Source organism: Leucoraja erinacea, chromosome 19, assembly GCF_028641065.1.
Source record: "Leucoraja erinacea ecotype New England chromosome 19, Leri_hhj_1, whole genome shotgun sequence".
Taxonomy (NCBI): Eukaryota; Metazoa; Chordata; class Chondrichthyes; order Rajiformes; family Rajidae; genus Leucoraja; species Leucoraja erinaceus.
Genome location: NC_073395.1, coordinates 1,675,458 through 1,700,896, shown reverse-complemented (window position 1 = coordinate 1,700,896; position 25,439 = coordinate 1,675,458). Strand labels below are relative to the sequence as shown.

Here is a 25,439-nt window from a genome sequence, read left to right as displayed (position 1 = left end):
CCTGCCTTCTCTCCATATCCCCTGACTCCGCTATCTTTAAGAGCCCTATCTGGCTCTCTATTGAAAGCATCCAGAGAACCTGCCTCTGAGGCAGAGAATTCCACAGACTCGCCACTCTCTGTGAGAAAAGTGTTTCCTCGTCTCCGTTCTAAATCCTCCTTATTCTTAAACAGTGGCCCCCGGTTCTGGACTCCCCCAACATCGGGAACATGTTTCCTGCCTCTAGTGTGCCCAAGCCCTTAACAATCTTTAGCGATTAGGGATTTTGAAAAAATATATAAAACAAAGTTGATTGCTTAATGTTAATTGGATCAAGTGTTGAAGTTAATTTTAAAATGTGCGTGAGATTTCCAGGCAACCCCAGATAAAAGACCCAGTCCTCTTGAAAATGGCAAATAGAACCACTCCTCACGATCCCAGTCTAGTTTCCAAATGTTATTCATTCATCATTGAGAATAATAATGAGCTAGAATCCATCCAGCTACCTCTATCTGCCGGCACTTGTAGCAACCCGACTCCGCATTGAAACGTATCGTTTGTCCAAACCCTCCTTTTCACTCATAGCCTCTAATCGAGGCAGCATCCTGGTAAACCACTTCAACACCCTCACCCAACCACCACATTCTTAACTGTATCGGGGTGACCATAACTGCACACAATATTCCAATTATAGTCCAACCAAAGCTTTTATAAGGATAAAGACTAGTCACTGAGGACATTGAAGGAAGCTCCATTGTGAAAATGCAATGGACTTCTTGTTTGTGGCTCTTGGCTGCATTATGAAATATAAGTGTGGCAGATGGTAATTGGTTTATTCCACACTTGTTCTGTGCCAGATTACACTTATAACAGATTAAGACTCGGATTCTTGCATTGTTTTCTATTGTGTTGAGATTTATAGGTTGTTTTTGGTGGTTTAGTCAGAAGTGCGCAGCATTCTCACCATTGTTCAGCATTCATTGTCAATGAGTGCTCCTCTTAGCAAATGCTTTGTTTTCTTGCTGATGTCCGTCTGAATCTGTAACCTCGGGTTTTGTTGGGGGAGCATGCTGTATTTTGGAACCCCTGCTGTGTGTACTGGCCTATGTATAGTCACAGCAAAGTTGGCCCAGTGATAGACTGCAGTGCAGCAATTTATGCAAAAAGGATCTTCATCGGGGGTTGCAGATGTCCAAGTTTGATCTAAAGGGCCAAGGGTCAGTGCATCTGCCCACCAGGCCTTTAATAGATAGATATAATTTAGATACAATTTATTACCACACAACCAGGGTCGGTGGAATTTGGGTTGTCAGCAGCGGTACAATAATAAAGAACACACAACCACAATAAAAATGTAACACAAACATCCACCACAACATTCATCACTGTGGTGGAAGGCACAACATTTGGCCAGTCCTCCTCCATTTCCCCCCCGTGGACAGGACCAGAGTCCAGAGTCAGTCCAGGATCGGCTCTTCCTCACCGGAGACCGCGGCTTTAAGTTGGTGTAGGCCGCAGGCCGGCGGTCGAGATTTAAAGTCTCCGCCGCAGCCAGAAGCACCGTAGACCGCAGGGCCGGCGGTCGAAGCTCCCCTCCAGGGGTGATGGTGAGTCCATGCAGGGCCCGCGGTAGAAGTTGGCCGCGGGCCGGCAGTGGTGGCTTCTTCTTCCCCCGGGTCCCCCACGAGGGATCCCGGGCTGTAGACGCCGCACCAGCTGGAACTCTGCAGACCGCGACTTCAGGCTTCAGGCTGCCCCGGGCCAGCGAATCGGAGCGCTCCCCTCCAGCGAGCCCCAGCGAGGGCTCACCCGCTCCACGCCGAGAGTCCACGCTGCGCCCGCCGCTGAAGCCCCGAGAGCGTCTCCATGGAAAGGCAGCGCCGATCCTTGTTGTTAGGCCACGGGGGAGGCGACCTGGAAAAAGTCGCCTCTCCGTGGAGGAGGTGACCGAAGCGGTTTCCCCCCCAACCCCCCCCCCCCCCCCCCACACAAAACACACAAAGGAACATTAAACACATACTTTAAAACAACACTAAAAAATAAAAAAAGTTGAAAAAAACTAACGCGCTGCTGACATGGCTGCTGCCAGAGCAGCGCCCCCTTCACCTTTACTTTAAAAAGTTGCCTTTATAATTTTGTTTTAACAAAACTGTGGTGGCAATGCACACTTTGTAATATCAACCATTGAATTTGGTTGAAGGATGTGGTTTCCAAGTGCACTGATATTGTACAGACCTGTGGCATTTGCTTGTGGGCACACTGCTATACAGCCCAGTGATGTGAATATTGATTTCTTCAACTTATGCCAGCATTCCCTCTGTCTCTATCCCTCCCCCACCCAAGTTGCACCAGCTTCTCATTTTCACTCAACATACTGCTAACAATGGACTAGACAAAATGTTTAAGAAGGAACTGCAGATGCCGGAAAATCGAAGGTAGACAAAAATGCTGGAGAAACTCAGCGGGTGCAGCAGCATCTATGGAGCGAAGGAAATAGGCGACGTTTCGGGCTGTATTTTTGTCTACTTGCAAACAAGGGCCTGTTTCCTTCATCAGTGTTACTTTTTTGTACATCTTTCAATCATTGTTCTCTATCTCTCTACATCACCGTCTATATCTCTTGTTTCCCTTATCCCTAACCACTGAAGAAGGGTCTAGACCCAAAACATCACCCATTCCTTCTCTCCAGAGATGCTGCCTGCCCTGTTCAGTTACTCCAGCATTTTGTGCCTCTCTGTATAAATCTTCTGTTCTTCATCAGCACACGATCTTCTGGTTTGTTGCTGTCTAAAGTCACCGTTCACTTCCACTGCCATTTCACAAACACATCCCACATATTTGTTCCAGCTAAATATCATTTGTTTAGAATCAGACAAATTCTGATCAATTCCAGATGCTGAAAATATGTCTCATTTACATGTAGATTTTGCTGCATTTTGTTTTGTTTCATCAGTTGTCATATTTTAAAACTGCCCAAGCCTAATTAGGATCTCGTCTAATTCCAGGGAATTCATTTTTATTAAATAAAACAAAATAACTGCAATTAGGGTTTTCCTTTAGTTTCCCGGGCAGTTGGCCAAGAGCATTCAGTGCGCTGATGCTGGGACTGGTTTATAGGCATGAGTGCTCATTTAGTTCACAGGCAAGTGTGTGCGTCATGCTCAGCAGTCACGTCTCACTGCCTTGCATCATTACCCTCACTGTGTGAACACAGTCCAGTACAAAGATCCAAAGGTTTCTGTATGAGTTGTAGTTTGTTGCCACATTCTTATTTGATGGTCCGTAGAAGACAATGATACCACATGAGGTTATTTCATTTAAACAAGACTCATTCTTTGCAGTCTTCAGAGAATATCATGGTTTTGTTTTTCAACTGGTTTTCTTATTTCTCTTCTGTTTACTGTGTTGTTCATCAGGGCTGCAGCAAGTAAGGATTCCATTGTTCCGTTTCTGGTACATTTGACAATTGACCATTCTGGACTTTTATTCTGGCTGGAGGTCGGTGAGCAGTGCAGTTCTGCAGGGATCTGTGCCGGGACCTCTGTTGTTTGTGATATGTGCAGAGGACTTGGACAGAAACGTAGATGGGTTGGTTAGTGAGTTTGCAGATTGCTGGGGTCATGGGCTGTGAGGAAGTTTGTCAAAGTACACAACAGGGTCAGATCAGCGACAGCATTTGGCGAGCAAATGGCAGATGGAGTCTAATTCAAGCAAGTGTGAGGTGTTGCACTGTGGGACGGTGAATGTTTGGGGACAGGGTCTTTACAGCATTGATGTATAAAGGGATCCTGGAGTCCCAGTCTGGAATTCCCTAAAAGTGGCAACACAAGAAGATAGAATGGAGAAGAGAGCGTGTGGTATGCTTGCTTTCACCATGGTGAGCTGTGCTGGAATATAATCAGCCTGTTACAGGGAGGATGTGGGTGGGGGCTTTGGACAGGTTGCAGAAGGGGTTCACCAGAACGCTGCCTGGATTAGACGGTATTAACTATGAGAGGTTGGACAGGCTTGGATTGTTTGCTCTGGAACGTTGGGGGCTGAGACCTGGTAGACGTATATAACATGAGAGTCAGAACCCCTCTCCCCAGGTTGGAAATGTCCAAGATGGGAAAGCGCAGCATTACAGTGAGATGGGCAGGGCAAGTATTTAATACAGAGGGTGGTGGATGTTTGTGGAGTATTTCTCATATAAAATATCTGTTTGATTTGCTCACAGTGACCACGTAGATGATTCATTAGTTGTAAAGAGCTTGCACACGCCACGAGAATGTGAGCTGTAGTGTATGATCGTAATATTCACCTTGTTCACCTTGGTGTTGTGAAGGGCAAAGCTTCTGTAGAACATTGCCAGCGGCTCCGTGTGCGTTTGCTGTCATTTCCCCATTGAAGTGCCAGGAAGTTTGGAATGTTTGTGCCTTTATACAAGAATGCAGAAGTCCCTGGCTTCCCAGCAGCTGCTGAGGTATTTTCCATGACTAAACCCAGCTGCTGTGCCCTGAGGTTCGACACAGAAGGTTCACCACCGTGTTGCCTGGAGCTTCATCCTTGTAAGCAGACACTGAAGAGGCTGCATTTCTTTTCCCTGGAGCGGAGAATGCTATGCGGGACATGACAGAGAAATATAAAATAATGAGGAGGCGGAGAGCGTTGAAATGATAGTAAAAATCTCTTTCCCCATAGTGGGGGTGTGAAAGACCAGAGGATCTAGGGTTACAGAAAGAGTAGGAGGGTTTAGGGAGGGAATGAGGGTTTTTTTGTTTCAGTGGGTGAAGAGGCAGGGGTGGCAGATACCCTCACCCAACAATTCACAGGCATCAAGACAATTTAGTCCATGTGTAAGGGATTAGTTTGCTACCTGGATTTGGGGATGTTAGTTGTAAGGGGTTGGACAGCCATGGATTGTTTTCTCTGGAGCGGGAGGCTGAGGGGAGCCATGATAGAAGTGTATATAATTATGACAGGCATGGATCGCTTAGACAGTCAGAATCATTTTCTCAGGGTGGAATTGTCAAAGACTAGAGGGCAGGAGATGGCAAAGTTTAAAGGAGATGTGCAGGGCAGTGTTTTTCCCCCACAGAGAATGGTAGGTGTGCAGGATTGGTGGCAGAGGCAGATATGAGTGGCATTTAAGGGGCTTTTAGATTTGTTCATGGAGGAGATGACTTTAACATGGCCTCGTGTTTAGCATAGACAGTGTGGGCTGAAGGGCCTGTTCCCTTGCTGCCTGACCCACCGAGTTACTCCATCATCATCTACATCCTCCCCCTTGGTCAGATACTCCGCCACTTCAACCTGGACTTCCACTGTTACGCCGATGACACCCAGATCTACCTCGGCACCAAATCAAATCCCCCCCACAACCCCCCCCCCCTCTCCCATATCAACTCCTGTTTGTCAGCTATAAAAACCTGGATGCAACATAACATCCTCAAACTCAACAGCGGTAAAACAGAATTCCTCCTCATAGGCTCCAAATCCACACTCAGCAAAATCAATAACCCCACTCTCACCATCGACGGCACCACTGTCTCCCCATCTCCCCAGGCCCGCAACCTTGGCGTGATCTTTGATTCCACCCTCTCCCTTGAGCCTCACATCCGCCATGTCATTAAAACCTCCTCCTTTCATCTCCGCAACATCGCCAAACTCAGACCCTCTCTCACACCTCCCGCTGCTGAAAGACTCATCCATGCCTTCATCTCCTCCCGACTGGACTATTGCAACTCACTTCTCCTTGGCATCAGCTCCACCTACATCAACCGACTCCAACTGGTCCAGAACGCAGCCGCCCGACTCATCACCCACACCAAATCCTGGCATCACATCACTCCAGTCCTCAAACAACTTCACTGGCTTCCCATCTCCCACCGGATCACCTACAAAATCCTGATCCTCACCTACAAAGCCCTCCACCATCTGGCCCCCCCATATCTCACTGACCTCCTCTCCCCCTACCAACCCTCACGGTCCCTCAGATCCACATCAGCCGGTCTCCTCTCCATCCACAAGTCCAACCTCCACAGTTTTGGGGACAGAGCCTTCTCCAGGGCAGCTCCCAGGCTCTGGAACTCCCTCCCCCAACTGATCCGCAATTCCGTGTCCCTCACCATCTTCCAGTCCCGCCTCAAGACCCATCTCTTCACCTCTGCCTATCCTTAGCCCCCACGTCCCCCTCCCTTTTCATCTGTGCTTGAATTGCCTCATATTGTGTTTTGAATTGAATTCTGTCTTTAATTTGTGTACTAGTCATGTCTCTACTATTTATTTCATTCCCCTTACATGTTTTTCCTCTACCTGCTAAATTTTTGTAAGGTGTCCTTGAGACTCTTGAAAGGCGCCCATAAATAAAATGTATTATTATTATTATTATTACTTGACTATCTCCAGCATTTTCTAATTAATTCAAGTTCTTCTGTTAATCAAGTAACAAAATAGTTAAGTAAGGGTGGTTGCAGCAGCATCTGTTATCTAGAACATTCTGTACATTCCTATAAGACTTGTATAGTCCCAGTAGCAAAGCACATAAACAAGAACCTAAGTTTAGAAATAAGCTGAAGACCCGCATATGACTGTGCATTGAGTTATGTTGGCATATATTCAGGCTGAAACGTACTCAAGATGTGCTTGAGATTAATATTATTGTCTGAACACAATGAGTAAATTTACCACTGGACTTGATTTAAAAACTGTTGTTGTTAGTGGATTTATCTCCAATTTATTCCCATTTTTACAAGTTAGCAAAACAAGAAAATAGTTACAGATCTGATATGTTCTTGTTCCAATTAGTCTACTGGAAACATAGGTAAACAGAAGGTAGTTGAGGCCCAGTTCATTGGCTATATTTAAGAGGGAGTTAGATGTGGCCCTTGTGGCTAAAGGGATCAGGGGGTATGGAGAGAAGGCAGGTACGGGATACTGAGTTGGAGGATCAGCCATGATCATATTGAATGGCGGTGCAGGCTCGATGGGCCGAATGGCCTACTCCTGCACCTATTTTCTATGTTTCTATGTAAAGAATGGTATTATAATTCTGCAGATAACCTCTTGAATAATTGCAACAAGCCTTGTGTCCAGTAAATAATGGAATATAACCAGGACACCAGCCATATCAACAACTCGCTACTGTCCTTACCATATTCATACCACTGGGTCATAAGCTGCCCATGTGAAATATGAGATGCTGTTCCTAGAAAATGTGACTTTGGCCTCACTGACAATGGAGGAGAACTAGGACAGAAAGGTCAGTGTGGGATGGGAAAGGGAATTAAATAAAGTGTTTGGCAACTGAGGGATCAAGTAGGCCCAGTGTTGTTTTGTTGTTTCATATTCATTAATTTTTTGCAGATCTTTCATACAGGGTCTTGGTGAGACCACACCTGGAGTATTGCGTAATCTGAGGAAGGACATTATTGCCATAGAGGGAGTGCAGAGACGGTTCACCAGACTGATTCCTGGGATGTCAGGACTGTCCTGAAGAAAACTGGATAGACTTGGTTTATACTCTCTAGAATTTAGAAGATGAGAGGGGATCTTATAGAAACTTACAAAATTCTTAAGGGGTTGGACAGGCTAGATGCAGGAAGATTGTTCCCGATGTTAGGGAAGTCCAGGACAAGGGGTCACAGCTTAAGGATAAAGGGGAAATCCTTTAAAACCGAGAAGAGAAGAACTTTTTTCACGCAGAGAGTGGTGAATCTCTGGAACTCTCTGCCACAGAGGGTAGTTGAGGCCAGTTCATTGGCTATATTTAAGAGGGAGTTAGATGTGGCCCTTGTGGCTAAGGGGATTTTGTATGTACGGGATTGAGTTGGATGATCAGCCATGATCATATTGAATGGCGGTGCAGGCTCGAAGGGCAGATGGCCTACTCCTGCACCTAATTTCTATGTTTCTATGTTTCTATTTGTTCTTTATCTCTCTGCATCACCATCTATATCTCAGTTCCCTTTCCCCTGACTCTCAGTCTGAAGAAATGTCACCTATTTCTGTTCTCCAGAAAAGGTCATGCTGAATGATTCCAGTTTTTTGTGTTTATCTTGTCGTGTCTTATTACAATGGGGATGTGTCAGAAAGTAATTTGTAATCGAATAAATAAATTGCCATGAGAACTGTTAAGAATGCTGTGTACGCTGAGGATATTTTATAGATAATTTCCATGACAAAGTGAATATGTGACTCCTAAATTACTCCTGTGCTTTCACTGGAGATTCGTGAATTTGTTTTCAAAGAACCAAACCTTCATTTAATGGCAGAAGTCCACCCAATTGTTGCATGTTAAAAGGTGAGATTATGTCTTTTTATATGGGAAAAATTTGTTGTATCACCATGAATATGTTTATATCCAGAGTCTGATGAAGGGTGTCGACCCGAAACGTCACCCATTCCTTCTCTCCAGAGATGCTGGCTGTCCCGCTGAGTTACTCCAGCACTTAGTGTCTACCTTCAATTTAAACCAGCATCTGCAGTTCCTTCCTACACACTCTATATCTAGTTTGTTCTGTTTTACAAATAGTCAAAAGGTAAAAATCGATTGGAATGGGAGATATTTAAAGCCAAAATTCTTATTAACCAGCAGTATGGTGAATGGACATTGGGGGTGGTGCAGCAATAATGCCTCAATACACTGGGAATAGTTTTCTCTGACTGGATAGCACGCAACAGAAGTTTTTCACTGTACCTCGATACTCGTGACAATAAACTAAACTGAACTAAACTAGTTAATGATAAAACAGATATATGGATGCAGAGAAAGAGGGTGCATCTCCAAGCTCCCAGAGTCTGTCTCTTTAGTTCTGCCTGGGCTCATCTCATTGTTCTGGGCATGTTCAACTATTTCAAATAATGAGTGTTTTCAACTGCATTCACTCCATAGTTCTCTGGCAATTCTGACAATTATTGTGATGAATGAATTTGCTCCAGACTGACCTTTTGTTCCTCCTTGTCTCCATCTATTGCCCTTTCCACAACGCCCCTGCTTGTCATTTAACCTCTCCTGCCTTCCACCCCTTCCCAGACCTTGCTCACCGCACTCTTCATTCCCCCCCACTCACCACACCTTAAACCCTTTCACCTCTAACCGTACCTTTACCTCGGGCTGCATCTGTGGAAAGAGAAATCTAGCTTGCTGTTTGTATAGATAAATCATTCTTGAAAAGCAGCGCATTGAGGAGATGATTTCATGTTTTATATTTTATCAAGAGTAGATGATCGAAACATTTTTCCCAGGATGGATATATCAAATTCAAGGTTCGAGCTTTAAAGTGAGAGGAGCAATGTTTAAAGGAGTTGTGCAGAGGCTGGTGGGTGCCTGGAACGTGCCGCTAAGGGAGGTGGTAGAGGCAGATACGATAGTGGTGGTTATAGGGCTTTTAACATGGATCCAAGGCACATGGAGGGGTGTGAATTATCTGCAGGCCTCGTATATATATATATGTTTATATGTATGTGTGTGTGTGTATATATATGTTTATATATATATATATGGTCTTGGCATCATATATATACCTGTTTGTTCGACACAGACATTATAACCCAAAGGGCGTGTTCATGTGCTGTACTATTCTCTGTCTATAAGTTTATATTATTGTGAAATAAAATTGTTTGCAATTTCAACCATTGCAAATAGTTTGCTTGTTGTCCACATGGAACTGCAGATGCTAGTTTACAAAAAAAAGACACTAAGCACTGGAGTAACTCAGATCGGACTTCTTTATCTGTGGTGGACATGGGTGGGAGACTTTTCGGGTCAAGGGTCACCTATTCACGTTCTCCAGAAATGCTGCTTGACCGGCTGAGTTACTCCAGATCCTTGTGTCGTTTTAACGTAGAAAAAAGGAACTGCAGATGCTGGTTTATACACATAAATAGACAGTAACTGGGGTACCCGGTGTGAATGTTGAATTCTCCAATCTTAAGTGACTTCTAACTGGCCGGCCCCCTCCCTGGCCGGCCCCCACCCCCACCCCCAGCCCCCCCCCCCCCCACCCCCACCCAGACTCCCACCTATTTCTGCCCTAGAACCCCCAAACTCCTCCTACATCCCCCCTCCCTGGCTTCAGTAAGCAACTCTTCCAACCTGTCTCATGCCTATTGTTCCTATCTCTGGCCTTTGTTCCATCCATCGGTCAGTCAGAAATTCCCGCTCGCGGGGGTAGAACCACGTTATGGAGATCTGGTGTGGGCTACTTTGTCATTTTGTCCGCGTGCTTTATGGCAACTATTGAAAGAATGGCTGGCAAAGTATTCCATTCAATTCTATTGCCTGCCAGGCTTTGTACCATCTCTCCCCTTTTCCAACTTTCTTTATCTTCCCCCTTACAAACAGTCAGAAGAAGGGTCTCATAGAAAATAGGTGCAGGAGTAGGCCATTCGGCCCTTCGAGCATGCACCGCCATTCAATATGATCATGGCTGATCAACCTCTCGACCAGAGACATCACCCATCCATGTTCTCCAGAGATGCTGCCCGCCTCCAGGACTTTGTTGCCCAGTTTGATAATGAACGCGTTGTTGTTCTGTTGCAGATGGATCTGTCTGTTGAAGCCTTGTACGGTGTCATGCAAGAGCGGCAGAAACGATATGCCAAATATGCGGAACAAATCCAGAAGGTGAACGAGATGTCTGCCATACTGCGCCGTATACAAATGGGCATCGATCAAACTGTCCCATTAATGGAGAAACTTAACAGCCTGTTGCCAGAAAACGAAAGACTTGAACCTTTCAGCATGAGAGCTGATAAAGATATCAAATACCAGTAGGTTATGACAGGCAGATCTCCACCTTGTGACACTACTGGATTTGTACAGAGTCTACAATTTAGATATGACACCAGTTGAAGAATCATGCATTTCCAGGTACATTAAGCTTGACTGTACAGTAGTGTTCTAGATTGCAGAGTAATCGTCTTGGATGCAGTGGCCCAGCTATTAAATGTTGCTGGAATTGACATTGTTTATCATCAGTTATTGGTGGCTCTGCGTTGTACATTGATGCAGATCACCAACATGATGTTATAAGACTTAATGAGTGTGTGGATCTATACTAGCAACCCTTTGCAGCGCTGTACATCAGTAACTATTCCAGTTAAATTCATGCATGCAATAAGGATGTGGTTTTAATATTCTCTTATTGTAAAGCTCCACCACTTAAAAAGCATTGATTGATATTTTGCAGCATATTTAGATAGATGTCTGTGCCTTGTGTATATATATCTGAACATTGACTTCTCCAATTTCAGGTAGTCCCTACTTTCTCCTCCCCTTCCCAGCTCTCCCACTGTCTCCGCCTCTTCCTTTCTTCTTCCCTCCCCCACAAATCAGTCTGAAGAAGGGTCTCGACCCGAAACGTCACCTATTCCTTTGCTCCATAGATGCTGCCTCACCCACTGAGTTTCTCCAGCATTTTTGTCTGCCCATATTTTAATCTGTACTTTTTCTTTTTTTTATTATAAAGACGTCAATTGAGCTTGGGTAGTTATATAGACACATGCTGGTGTTCACCTCAGGAAGCTGAATAGTTGACGTTCGTGGAGATAAAGTTCAGAGAAAATGTGGTGACTGTTACCAGAGCTCTGTTGTCACTTCATGTTTGATCATTGGGTTCCCCTTTTGTGAATATTTGAAATCATTTGCAATTAAATTGCACTAACAGGTAACTTATCGTTTATAAACTGTCCAAATGCGTGGTGCCGTTCATTGTAAGCTAAGATATGCAGTAATATTAATGTGGAGAATCATGAAAAGTTAATTTAAAACCTTTTCTCTCATGCAATGCTTTAAAAATAACATCTTCATATTAAATTAATAGATATTAAAATGTGTTGCTTATTCTAAATACTGCTAATAATTCACAGTAGTTTTATGTGTAACTTTTAACAAATGTTACCTTTAAAGACTGGTAGATTGAGCCTAGTTGTACCTGCAGCTCCCTGTTTGATAGTTTCTCAGGCTGCACTGAACTGTAAATAATATTTGTTTAAATCGCATGTTGCTGCTTAGTATTTATTAATTTCAATTTCTGGTCCTTAGTGGAATCAGTGGAAATAGCATCAATTGCACAGTTTTCCTCGTTTTGTAACCATGTCCAGTTCAATGTGAGTAGAAGTAAATAGTGATCAGTTTATTTTTAATTTTTTGAGTATTCCAGAACACAGAGAAAGGACACTTGTAGAATAGTGTACTTCCGTTTTGGTATAAAGAGCACATTGTCGGTTAAATCTAAAGAACTCATCTCTAAATAAGAATTTGAAAGGGAATATAATGTTTCATATGAGTATTCTATACAGGAGTCATCAATGCCCTGTGTTTCATTCACGCCATAGCTTCAGGTATCAAATGTGTGACTGGTCGATGGAACAGATTGCAAAATTCTTGCTGAGATTTGTTATATTGTCTTTGTGTTTGATGCCTTGTGTTCTCGTTGTGGAAATATGTTTTATCTACATAGTAAAATATGAAGTATTCATATTCTAGTAGAACATAGAAGTGTGCTTTATGCATTTAAGGAAACGCAGCGAGCAGTTTTTGTAGTCTGGAGCGACAAATGTTTTACATTGAAATCAGACGTGCGCTTAGTAAAGTCAGGTGAAATCATTGATAACAGCCCATTGACTGTTTTTTTTTTTGCACAGTTTGGCTAACTAATCACAGCCTCTGAAACTAACCGCTTTATGAGATTACCTACAGTTATGTTATAGATTGGGAGAAATGGGCTAGTGAACATGTACTGAGAAATGTTAGTTGTGTTCATATTTTTTCTCACCACCTTCTAATGCCAGTTCTAGTAACAGTTTGTTTAAGTAGCAATTTCACTAACTTTACGGTGATATTCTGCCACACCCTGTATTTGATTACTTGTGTTTTAAAAATGTAAAATAGAAGGAAAAAATAAAATTGGCTGCTGAAATCACAGTGGGCACCTGAAGGATAAGAAATGCATGTCACAATATTTTCTATGAGTTTTCTTCAAATTGAATTCTAAACACTTGCTGCTTTTAGTTGAGAATGGTTGAATTAAGTTTCTCATCGGTGGTCGACAAAGTGGAGGCAACTATCTAAGAGGAAGTACATTGTGCTGTGTTTCATTTAAGCCCTTTGAGAAGTTTAAAGAAATGTTTGGCCTTTCCGCAGCATCTGGATGGAGAAACAGCAGCGTTTAAGCTGATGGTCTTTGATGATATGATTCAGGTTTTCATTTTTGGATGTTTCCTGCTAGTGTCTGTAACAATTTGACATGGTGTTTAAATCACACACACACACATATATAACAGGTACCATTTCAGATTTTATTTCATTTCACCCAGTTGAACATCATGTTAACCACAGATAGCTCTCTCTCATACTTGACACATTTTGAACAAATGCAGACAGACAATTTGTACCATCCTGAACAAGTTGCCAGCACTTTTCCACAAAAGGACACCTCCAGGCATCCTTCCATCTGCCACTCATGCACTCTGCATAGAATTCACATCTCTTTCATTTACATCTCTACTTGATTTTGATACCATCTTCATTTGTATAATCAAAATTAACTGTACAGACATTTCCTCAGTGCTAATTTAGCAGTCCACATTAAATTCAAACCTAGCCAAAATCTGTAAATCTCTTCTGTATCAAGACTGACCTGAGATCTGATTTGCTGAATACCTACTTACAGTATAAGATTGAAATTTGAGGTATTTACTCTAAGCAGCGTTGGCACCTTACCTATCTGTAAATTCAAATCAAGATAGTCACACCACTTATGTACAGATGCTAAGAGATTTGCGCTGGAAACCATGGCCATACACACAGAAATCCAGAAATTTCTCTGGAATTTAAAACAAAAATCTCCACAGAACTTGGCTCAGTCTTCGGAGGGAAAGTGCATTGTTGGACACTCATCTAATGGTAGCTGGGATTTCTCTTGAGTGTGCAAGGAGAGGATGCTCATTCTGCACCAATGCGATGAGAAATGTGTGTTGAACAACGAAAGCATTCGTCGCAATACTTCGGATCCAGCTGTCCCTGGTTGAAGTTCTCATTCTGTTTTGGGGGGAACTGTATACGGGAATCATTCACAGTTTGCGTATTTAACATTTCCTCAGGAAACTTCAATGATCTCCAGGCTCCCGGTGAAGCTGGACTGACTGCCGACCTTTCGCAGATCCTCCCGTGACCTGCTATCGTTCATGCCTTCCTCAAACTCCATCTGGCAGCTGCGCCGCTTGTACTGTTTCTCATACGGACTTTCCTCGTGCCAGCTCCTCCTGGAGTCCCGCCGGTCACAGTGTTTCTCCCTCCGCCGCACAGACCCCGACCCCGACCCCGGCCCCTCACAGCCGGGCGGTAACTGGCCGCAGCCAAAGGCAGAGTAGGCGGCAGCAGCAGCTGTGCCACCAAACAGCGTGGAGCCGGACAAGAAGCGGGGAGCCTGGCCAGTCAGCGCCTCCGTTGCAAAGTACCAGGTGTTGGCCAATGAAGCAGTGGATGTCTGAGGCGAGATAATGTCCGAGTGCCAGCCTTTCAGCCCCATTCCCGCTGCAGACGTTGCTAGTCGCTGCTGGCTGCCAGAAAGATCCAGCAGGAAGTTTGTTTTATAGTTGTCCTCCATGCTTCCACTTCTTTGCAGTGGGGAGAGCAGTGTCCTGGGCACGGTGGTTTGTGGAGGTGGTTTAGCTGAGCTTTTGGCTGCTCCTTGCTCCCAGATGGTTTGTGTCGGCTGTGTCTTTACTTCCATGGCAGCGGGCGCGCTGAGTTGCGGGAGGAGATCCAACTCTGGCTGAGCAGAGGCGTAGAAACAGAACCGGCTCGATTCCCCTGCAGTTAACTCATGCCCAGGACCGCAGCTTTCCACAGAACACGCAGCAATTGGTGCAGAGCTCGCCCCTCCACTGCTCACAGGGTACGATACCGACCTGATGTCCAATGAAAATGAGCGCTTCAACCGGTTGTTGTCCTCTAGTCTGTCCACGGATAGGCTAAGGCCGTTGATTTCTTGAGCCAAGACACATTCTTCTCCCACACTGGAAGCAGTGGATTCCATGAGCATGGAGAGCGGTGTAGTCGGGTCCTGATCCACAGCAGCTGAGGTAGTCGACGGTTGCTTCTCTCCTACGCTGTCAAACGGCCCACCGCCCTGAGCTAGTCTCTGGTCCCCAGCTCGATCCAACTGCAGCAGTTTCAACTTGCTGAGCATTCCCGTTTGACCAGGGTGAGTCTTCAACCCTTTCTCAAAGTCCAGCAGTTGGCCGAGGAAATTAAAGTTGGGAGAAATGGTCGGCCTCTTCTCCTTCACGAACCTGAACAACACAAATGGCACAGGTACTGAATGTTTCATTTATAAATGTAGGTTCCAGAAAATCATTTCACAGTACTTATTAGAAAAATAGGTGCAGAGGTAGGCCCTTCGAGCCAACACCGCCATTCAATATGATCGTGGCTGATCGTCCAAAATCAGTACCCCGTTCCTGCTTTGTCCCCATATCCCTTGATTCCGTTAGCCCCAAGAGCTAAATCTAACTCTCTCTTGAAAACATCCAGTGAACTGGCCTCCACTGCCTTCTGTGGCAGAGAATTCCACAGATTCACAACTCTCTGGGTGAAAAATGTTTCCTCATCTCAGTCCTAAATGGCCTACCCCTTATTCTTAAACTGACCCCTGGTTCTGGACTCCCCCAACATGGGGAACATTTTTCCTGCATCTAGCTTGGCCAATCCCTTAAGATCCCCTCTCATCCTTCTAAATTCAAGTGAATACAAGCCCAGTCGACCCATTCTTTCCTCATATGTCAGTCCCGCCATCCCAGGAATTAACCTGGTGAACCCACGCTGCACTCCCTCAATAGCAAGAATGCCCTTCCTCAAATTAGGAAACTACTACTGCAGTAAGACCTCCATGCTCCTAAACTCAAATCCTCTCGCAATGAAGGCCAACATGCCATTAGCTTTCTTCACTGCCTGCTGTACCTGCATGCTTACTTTAAGTGACTGATGTACAAGCACATCCAGGTCTCATTGCACCTCCCCTTTTCCTAATCTGACACCATTCACATAATTGTCTGTTCTTGCCACCAAAGTGGATAATTGTCACATTTATCCACATTATACTGCATCTGCCCACTCACCCAACCTATCCAAGTCACCCTGCAACCTCCTCGCAGATCACTCTGCCACCCACAAACTTGGAGATGTTACATTAAATTCCCTCATCTAAATCATTAATATATATTGTAAATAACTGGGGTCCCAGCACTGAGCCTTGTCGGCGCCCCACTAGTCACTGCCTGCCATTCTGAAAAGGACCCGCTACTTCCTACTCTTTGCTTCCTGTCTGCAAACCAGTTCTCTATCCGTGTCAATACCCCACCCCCAATATCATGTGGTCTAATTTTGAAAACTAATCTCTTGTGTGGGATCTTGTCGAAGGCTTTTTGAAAGTCCAGATACACCACATCCACTGGCTCTACCTTATCCAATTTAATTGTTACATCCTCAAAAATTCCAGAAGATTAGTCGAGCACGATTTCACCTTCATAAATCCATGCTGACTTTGAACGAGCCTGTTGCTGAACTATTGTCACGTCATTATATTAAACTAACACTTAAGCCTGGCAATCAGATCTCTGAAAATGCAAGCATATTGTCAACCTGTATATTATAGAAGCATGCCATTGCATTGTACAGTGAGTTGTAAGGGAAGACAGCATGGTATTGTATAGAATTTGTCAAATAATTTTGGAAATTATAATTTATTTGATTTAAACTTAAATTAAAGGTATGACTGCAAAAGCTAATGTAGATTGAGAAATTATATTGGAACAGTTTTCTCTGATGATAAGTGATGGCAAATAATTCTATGGAAAGATTAACACTGACATACCATGGGGTGGGGGGAGGAAGAGTTGAAACTCAAGTCATTGGTAACATAAATCATCTTACCGATAAGCTTCATCCAAGGACATGTCCATCCTCTTCATTATATAAGCAATGGCAATAGTTGCAGAGCGGGAAATCCCAGCCAAGCAGTGCACCAACACACAGCCATTCGAAGCCTTTGCCTTCTCTGGAAACAAAATCATGAGGGAATGTCATTCACAATCCCATTAACTGCAAGATAATCTGGGTTCTACACAATTGAGAAGATGTTTCTGCACACTGTCACCCAGGTGCAAGATGTTGCTCTAGTCTGTCGATGTAATCACACACACACACACGCGGTGCCTTAAACTTTAACCGCGACTCAAACATGCATTTGACATTCCCATGAAGTAACTGCTAATTTCTTGTTCGAGTGATGAAGAAAGTTTGGCGCCTTATGGGTGAAATAACAGGAAAATAATCCATTTGAAGGAATCCCTCTGATACATGTGGAGGATGGCTTAATAGAAACATAGAAAATAGGTGCAGGAGTAGGCCATTCGGCCCTTCGAGCCTGCACCACCATTCATTATGATCATGGCTGATCATCCAACTCAGTATCCCGTACCTGCCTTCCCTCCATACCCCCGATCCCTTAATCTCTGTAACTGAGCAGAACTGAGATTAAGCACAAAAAATAAGGTGCTGGAGAAACTCAATGGGTCAGGTATTATCTCTGGAGGGAATGGACAGATAACGTTTCAGGTCAAGGACCCTTCTTCAATGCCCGAGACATCGTCAGTCTATTCCACAGATCCTGCCTAACCCACTGAGATCTTCCAGAACTTTGTGTTTTGCTCAACTTTCCAGCATCTGCAGTTCCTTCATTCTTCAGGGCTGAAATATAGCTTTTTATAAACAAATCAACTGGTCACATCAATCTCGACCATTTCTTGACCTCACTATCTCCATCGCAGGTGATAGACTACTGACCAACATCCACTATAAACCCACTGACTCCCATGGCTATCTGGACTACACTGCTTCCTGTAAGGGAACTCCATCCCCTACTCCCAAACGCAGGAAATGCTACACTTGTCGCTTTACCTCCCCCCTTGACTCCATCCAAGGACCCAAGCAGTCTTTCCAGGTGTAGCAGAGATTCACCTGCACCTCCTCCAACCTCATCTATTGCATCCGCTGCTCCAGGTGTCAGCTGCTCTACATCGGTGAGACCAAGCGCAGGCTTGGCGATCGCTTCGCCCAACACCTCCGCTCGGTTCGCAATAACCAACCTGATCTCCCGGTGGCTCAGCACTTCAACTCCCCCTCCCATTCCCAATCCGACCTTTCTGTCCTGGGCCTCCTCCATGGCCAGAGTGAGCACCACAGTAAATTGGAGGAGCAGCACCTCATATTTCGTTTGGGCAGTTTGCACCCCAGTGGTATGAACATTGACCTCTAATTTCAGGTAGTCCCTACTTTCTCCTCCACTTCTCAGCTCTCCCTCAACCCACAGTCTCCGCCTCTTCCTTTCTTCTTCCCCATGACAGAAAATGCACGTCCCCCTGCCTGGTCTTGATGCTTTGAAGCTGCTTTTCTCATCTCCTTCAGGCAGCAAGCATGCCGATGAATTTCATTTATAGTCAGAAAATCTCAAAATAAGCATCAAGTATATGTGAACAAAATTATGTTTTAAAAGATCATAATCATTGTAACACTTCATTAGCCAAGTATGTTTTGCAACATATGAGGAATTTCACTTGCCGTACAGTCAGATCAATAAAAAGCAACAGAACACACAAAATATTTTAACATAAACATCCACCACAGTGACTCCTCCACATTCCTCACTGTGATGGAAGGCAAACAAAGTGCATTTCCACCCTGGGGAAACGGTTCTGACTATCTACCTCATCAATGCCTCGCATCATTTTACATTCTTCTATCAAGTCTTCCTGCAGCCTCAGGCATTCCAGGGAAAACAAGCCAAGTCTGTCCAACCTCTCCTGTCACTTCTACCCCCTAATCCAGGCAACATTTATCGTAAACCACCTCTGTACCCATTAGTATGGGTGTCGGGGGTTATTGGGAGAAGGCAGGAGAATGGGGAGATAGATCAGCCATGATTGAATGGCGGAGTAGACTTGATGGGCCGAATGGCCTCATTCTGCCCCTATTCCATATGCCCCTCTACAACACCTCCATTCTTCCTGCAATGGGGCAACCTCAACTGCGCACATTATTATAAATGTGGCCTAACAAAGTCCTGTAAAGATGCATCATGATATCCTGACTCTAATACTCAATGCCCCAGCCTATGAAGGCAAGCAGACCATAAGCTCCGTTTACCACTCTACTGACCTATGAATTCAACAGACTTGTTCAGCCAAGGCAAGATCTTCTCAGAAAAGCTGTCGTTCACCGGAACACGTAGAAAGTGAGTCTCTGGAATGAAGTCGGGTTTGGGACATGTGTTACTGGCATTGAGTACGTAGGCAACATCAATCTGCTGCATAAGCTCCTGTATTTGAAAGAAAAAACAATGCTTGTAAATGTCATGGAACGTGAATCATTCAAGTACACGTATTGCATTTTAGAATTATAACCAGCTGTAGCACAGAGGGAAACACTCAGTCCTTGGTCAACACAAAATGCTGGAGTAACTCAGCGAGACGGGCAGCATCTCTGGAGTAAAGGAATGGGTGACGTTTCGGGTCGAGACCCTTCTTCAGTCTCGACCTGAAACATCACCCATTCCTTCTCTCCAGAGCTGCTGCCTATATTGGTGAGTTACTCCAGCATTTTGTGTTTGTCTTCGGTTTAAACCAGCATCTGCAGTTCCTTCCGACACATTCAGTCCATGTATCTGTTCTAGAGTCCAGTCCCATTTTCCAGCTATTCATCCACAGCATTTCAGTTTACAGGTTTTAAATGTAAATCCAGGTGCTTCATAAATACAAGAAGGATTCCTGTCTGCTTAGTCTGAAGGGGGTGGGAGATTGCAACCTTCACGTGGTCCGCCCTGTTTCGACAAATGCAATCAGATTCAGATTCAGATTCAATTTTAATTGTCATTGTCAGTGTACAGTACAGAGACAACAAAATGCATTTAGCATGCTTTGGCAATCAACCCGACATGCACAATCAAATAAGATCAAATAGAACAAGTTGTCCGACAACTTTAGGCTGTGCACGTCATATGCAAGAAGAAGAAGTCTGAAGAAGGGTCTCGACCCGAAATGTCGCCTATTCCTTCTCTCCAGAGCTGCTGCCTCACCCGCTAAAATACTCCAGCATTTTGTGTCTGTCTGTCTGCTTAGTGGTGACTTTACGGCCCTCCACTCTCATTTCCAATAACTTGTCCTTAATATCACTCAAATATCTTTGGCAATTTGGCAAGGTAGCATTATAAATTAGTTGTGGAAATGTTGTCCCCGCAGTTGTAGTCACATAATGGTGCAGTTATTTGAAATAAGTGGCAGGTAGACTCAAATGCTGGAGAAACTGAGCGGCTGAGGCAGCATCTATGGAGTGAAGGAATAGGTGACGTTTCAGGTCGAGACCCTGTCTGCTCAGTCTGAACAAGGGTCTCGACCCGAAACGTCACCTATTCCTTCGCTCCATAGATGCTGCCTCACCCACTGAGTTCCTCCAGCATTTTTGTCTACCTTCGATTTTTCCAGCAGTTCTTTCTTAAACATTTCGTCTGAAATGAATGGAAAGTGTCTGCCCCGTTTGCAGAGATTCATTTTTATTAACTACGGTGGATGGGATGAGATTGGAGCTCACTCACCTTGTTCAACACATCTCGTTGGCAGCCAAGGTAAAGGTGGGGAAGAATGCGAGTTGGCCCCGTGTTGGTCACGGGGAGACAAGGCTGGGAAATGCTCGCAGGCACCAGAGAGGATTTCCCTTCACACAGGCTGCTGAAGGTGGAAGAAAACCTGGCAAATCCACCTAGCAAATAGAGACAAAGCAATACTGTTCACAAGCCTTGATCCTTCCTAGAACAATGAGATTGCTAAGGGCTTGGACACACTAGAGGCAGGAAACATGTTCCCGATGTTGGGGGAGTCCAGAACCAGGGGCCACACACAGTTTAAGAATAAGGAGTAAGCTATTTAGAACGGAGATGAGGAAACTCTTTTTCTCACAGAGAGTTGTGAGTCTGTGGAATTCTCTGCCTCAGAGGGCGGTGGAGGCCGGTTCTCTGGATACTTTCACGAGAGAGGTAGATAGGGCTCTTAAAAATAGCGAAGTCAGGGGATATGGGGAGAAGGCAGGAACGGGGTACTGATTGGGGATGATCAGCCATGATCACATTGAATGGTGGTGCTGGCTCGAAGGGCCGAATGGCCTACTCCTGCACCTATTGTCTATGGTCTATTTATCTAACGAACAAAAGTTAATGTCCAATAACACACACACACACTTTGTTACAATTTATAGAACATAAAAGCGTAGAACAAGAACAGGCCCTTCGGTCCGCAATGTCTGTTGAACATGATGTCAACACCAACTTTTATTTAATAGTCAATAGTCGATTTTATTCGTCACAAACACCCGAAGTTGCGGTGAGATGAATTTACCAGCAGCGATACAATTAAAAAAGAACACACAATAAGATTCACCACAAACATCCACCACAGCATTCTTCACTGTGGTAGAAGGCACAAAGTTCAGTTAGTCGTGAACATCTATCTGCCTGTACATTATCAATATTCCTCCTTATTCATAAGTCTCTTATCCCTGATATCATGAAACAACCTTCAAAGATCAATAGTTCAGGCCCACGTGTGACCAGTCTTCACTTTGTCCGTGTGTCTCAGAGAAACTGTGAAACTATACTTCCATATGAATCACTGCCATGTGAGCAGAGGAGGAAAAATGGAACAAATGAAGCTTGAATCTATGATAATTGGTTCACACCAAACCCAGAGAGATTGCATGCAAAGAGCAACTATCCCAAAGGACACATGTGTGTAGGAGGAGCACCTTGATAGAAAAGAGTCAATATGAAAAACTAAAGGCTGAAGGGGAATTTATAGATTGTGACGCATTTAACTTTGACGATATTACTCAATTTGCTTCACAATGCTGACATCAATTCCTTTTATCTATAAAAACACGCTTTTATACATTTCTCTACAAGTGGAACTTGTACTACATAAGAATTCGAGAATTAGGATCAACTTGAACAAAATAAAAATTTCACTGTACTAAAGGTTTCTGGGTGTAAATCTTTATTGAAAATCTTTAAACGAGTCAAAAAATGGTTTTCCAAATGCCGTGCACCCATTAGAAAATTCAGTTCAAAACGAATAGTCTGGATGGTCGACAAAAGTGCTGGAGAAACTCAGCGGGTGCAGCAGCATCTATGGAGCGAAGGAAATAGGCAACGTTTCGGGCCGAAACCCGGAAGGAAATAGGTAACGTTTCGGGCCGAAACCCTTCCGGGTTTCGACCCGAAACGTTGCCTATTTCCTTCGCTCTATAGATGCTGCTGCACCCGCTGAGTTTCTCCAGCACTTTTGTCTACCTTCCATTTTCCAGCATCTGCAGTTCCTTCTTAAACACGAATAGTCTGGGTGGATGCTTCAAAGACTATATTATTACCAAATGACTATATTATTATTACACTATATTTGTTATTTATTGAATTTTGTCTATTTTTTCTCTTCCCCCGTTGTGTACAATGTTACATATTCACATATTCTGTGGCGCTGCAGCAAGTGAGAATTCCATTGTCCCATCTGGGACACATGAGAATAAAACACTCTCGACTCTTGAACGAAGAAGAATTTGGCTGCTTTAATTGATCCCCTCGCTTATCAAATGAAGAAACAACGACTGCCACAATTTTAAATGCAGGGGAGGAAATTAATTTTTTAAATGTTCAATCAATTGTGGTAATTCAGAAGCAAAATGGATTTTATTCACATGATTTTTCTGTTTCATTTTTTTAACTTTTTCACATTCTAATAATAATAATATATTTTATTGTCATTGCACATACGTGCAACAAGATTCGGTACGCAGCTTCCATCCGACGTCATAACTTCACAACTAATAAAATTTAGATTTAGATACCCCGAGAAACATGATTTATAAAAGGACAGCAAAATCATAAAACAGTCTAAAGTGCAAATGTGTCTGTGCAATGTGACCATCCAAGGGAGACAGGTTCTGAATTGAGTTGTGTGCTCGAGGAAGCCGATTGGATTACCGTCAGTTATTCATCGCAACGACTGTTTTATTTGCTAAAGGTTTATCCTGCTAATATGTAAATTTGAGAATAGGTATCTCTATTGGTTCACACTGGCATCTCACATGAACCAGCAATCTTGTTCCAGGTCAACAAAGCCTTGGGCAAGTTGAGGCTTTCATGATTAAGCAATTTGTTCAGATGAAACATAGGTGCCAGAGGAGGCCATTCAGCCCTTCAAGCCAGCACCGCCATGGCTGATCATCCACAATCTGTACCCCATTCCTGCCTTCTCCCCGTATCCTTTGATTCCGCTAGCCCTGAGCTCTATCCAACTCTTTTGAATGCATCCAGTGAATTGGCCTCCACTGACCTCTGAGGCAGAGAATTCCACAAATTCACAACTCCCCGTGTGAAAATGTTTTTCCTCATCTCAGTTCTAAATGGCCTACCCCTTATTCTTAAACTGTGGCCCCTGGTTCTGGATTCCCCCAACATCGGCAACATGTTTCCTGCATCTAGCGTGTACAATCCCTTAATAATTTTAGATGTTTCTATAAGATCCCCCTCATCCTTCTAAATTCCATTGAATACAAGCCCAGCCGCTCCATTCTTCCATCATATGACAGTCCCGCCATCCCGGGAATTAACCTGGTGAACCTACACTGCAATCTCTCAATAGCAAGATTGTCCTTTCTCAAATTAGGAGACCAAATCCGCACACAATATTCCAGGTGTGGTCTCACTAACTAGAGCCTTGTACAACTGCAGAAGGACCTCTGCTCCTGTACTCAACTCCTCTCGTTATGAAGCCCAACATGCCATTAGCTTTCTTCACTGCCTGCTGTACCTGCATGCTTACTTTCAGTTGCTAGTTTAAAACATGTTTTTTATTGTTTTTATATGACTCCCATCCAAACTACTAATCTTATTGTTCATCAATTTGATCAATAAATAAGAATGTATAAAAGCGAGCTCAATTAATACATTTTACACGGTCTCACGTAATTCTCATATCCTGAGCAAGTGAGTGATTATTTCTTTAATTGCTCCTGCTTCGATCTAACTTGGACCTGAAAAGCCATATGGCCTGCTGTTTTGTCATCTGTCTGCAGAAGTTTCTCCCACATAGAACATTTCAGACAACAGCAAGCCTTACCTGCGAGGAGGGATACATTGTTGAACTTCTTCTCCAGTTTGCTGAGAAGAACAGAAGTGAAGCTGTCTGTGGCCAGGCGACTGACATCCTGTGTGCATTGGTCGTAAACCACCACCTGCTGTGTGACATCAACCTCAATCTGGAACGGTGATGGGGGGCAGTTATTAAAAAGTAACCCCTCCCCTCACTAAAGTCAATGCAACTTGACATCAACATTTTATTTGCTATTGCCTCCGTGAGATTATGTCGCGGTTGTAAACGGTGCAAGTTTGTGAATCGCATGGATATTATTATTCAACATTTAGCGCCATGATCGGGAACCAACCAGCCATGAGGAAGTCAAATCACAGCCTTCAGAAGGTCATTGGTTTTTGGTAACAGCGGGAAGATAATTACAGGCCTGTGGGATTCAAGGGGGACTTGTTCTACTAGGAGCCTACATTGAACATATACAGTAAAACACAAGAACAGGCCCTTCGGCCCACAATGCCCGTGCCGTACATGATGTCAGGATAAACTCATGTGCATGATCCAGATCCCAACATTCCCAGAACGTCTGGGTGGTGGAAGCTCCCCTTCTCCGTTTAACTTGTCTACCACGACCTTACCTTTTGTTTTGCAGAATGCTGAATGAGTTCCACGATTTGCACTTTGTCTTGTTGTAGTCTCCTTTTCATCAGCTTTGAGCAATTGATATTCACAGCGTCCAAGAGATGGGAGGCATTGTACTCCACAAAGGAACGGCTGTCAATGACCAACACTTTGTCAATGCCATTTTCCAGAAGTCCCACCAGTGTCTCGGCGGTGACCATCTGAGTCCGAGTATTCCCATCATCCATGATGACTCTGTCCGGCCGTCCCCAAATTATGGGTCAGTGCGACTTACAGGATCAGTAACTTCATTCCAGCACAAACCCTAATGATGTCATGCAGGTTGCATTGGATTTGGAAAATTAAAATCCATGTCAATGGTCTAAGCCTCGAACCTTGTCCCTGTTTATGTGGCCCTACTCAACAACAGCCTCAGTGTTGGTTGGCTCAAACACCATCTCTTTGCCAGTACAAAGGTTAATTTAAGCTTGCATCACACTCAATATTCCATGTAGAAAACCTGAAAGCAATACAGAGAAGGATTATTAGAAAGGTATCACACCACCATGCCACAAACAGATGCACAACTCCTAAATATTTACAATTAAATGCATGATTACATCCAGTTGTTACAGCTAATGTACAGTACAATGCTCCCACATTAT

General features: G+C 44.0%; 2 protein-coding genes across 2 annotated transcripts in view; one reads left to right on the top strand and one right to left on the bottom strand.

Moving 5' to 3' along the window:
* The window catches only part of borcs5 (BLOC-1 related complex subunit 5), a 33,200-nt gene extending 20,305 nt beyond the window's left edge, over positions 1-12,895 (top strand). The window contains exon 5 of the mRNA XM_055650037.1: positions 10,502-12,895. Coding sequence (XP_055506012.1) covers positions 10,502-10,735 — 234 coding nt within the window. The 3' untranslated portion in view covers positions 10,736-12,895. The remainder of the gene's footprint in view (positions 1-10,501) is intronic.
* A 344-nt stretch (positions 12,896-13,239) lies between these two features.
* dusp16 (dual specificity phosphatase 16) overlaps positions 13,240-25,439 on the bottom strand; it is a 37,176-nt gene continuing 24,976 nt past the window's right edge. The window contains exons 2-7 of the mRNA XM_055650036.1: positions 24,792-25,294; positions 24,184-24,322; positions 20,613-20,776; positions 19,181-19,340; positions 16,898-17,021; positions 13,240-15,258 (exon numbers count right to left, since the gene is read on the bottom strand). Of these exons, the coding sequence (XP_055506011.1) occupies positions 14,061-15,258; positions 16,898-17,021; positions 19,181-19,340; positions 20,613-20,776; positions 24,184-24,322; positions 24,792-25,022 (2,016 nt within the window). The 5' untranslated portion in view covers positions 25,023-25,294 and the 3' untranslated portion in view covers positions 13,240-14,060. The remainder of the gene's footprint in view (positions 15,259-16,897; positions 17,022-19,180; positions 19,341-20,612; positions 20,777-24,183; positions 24,323-24,791; positions 25,295-25,439) is intronic.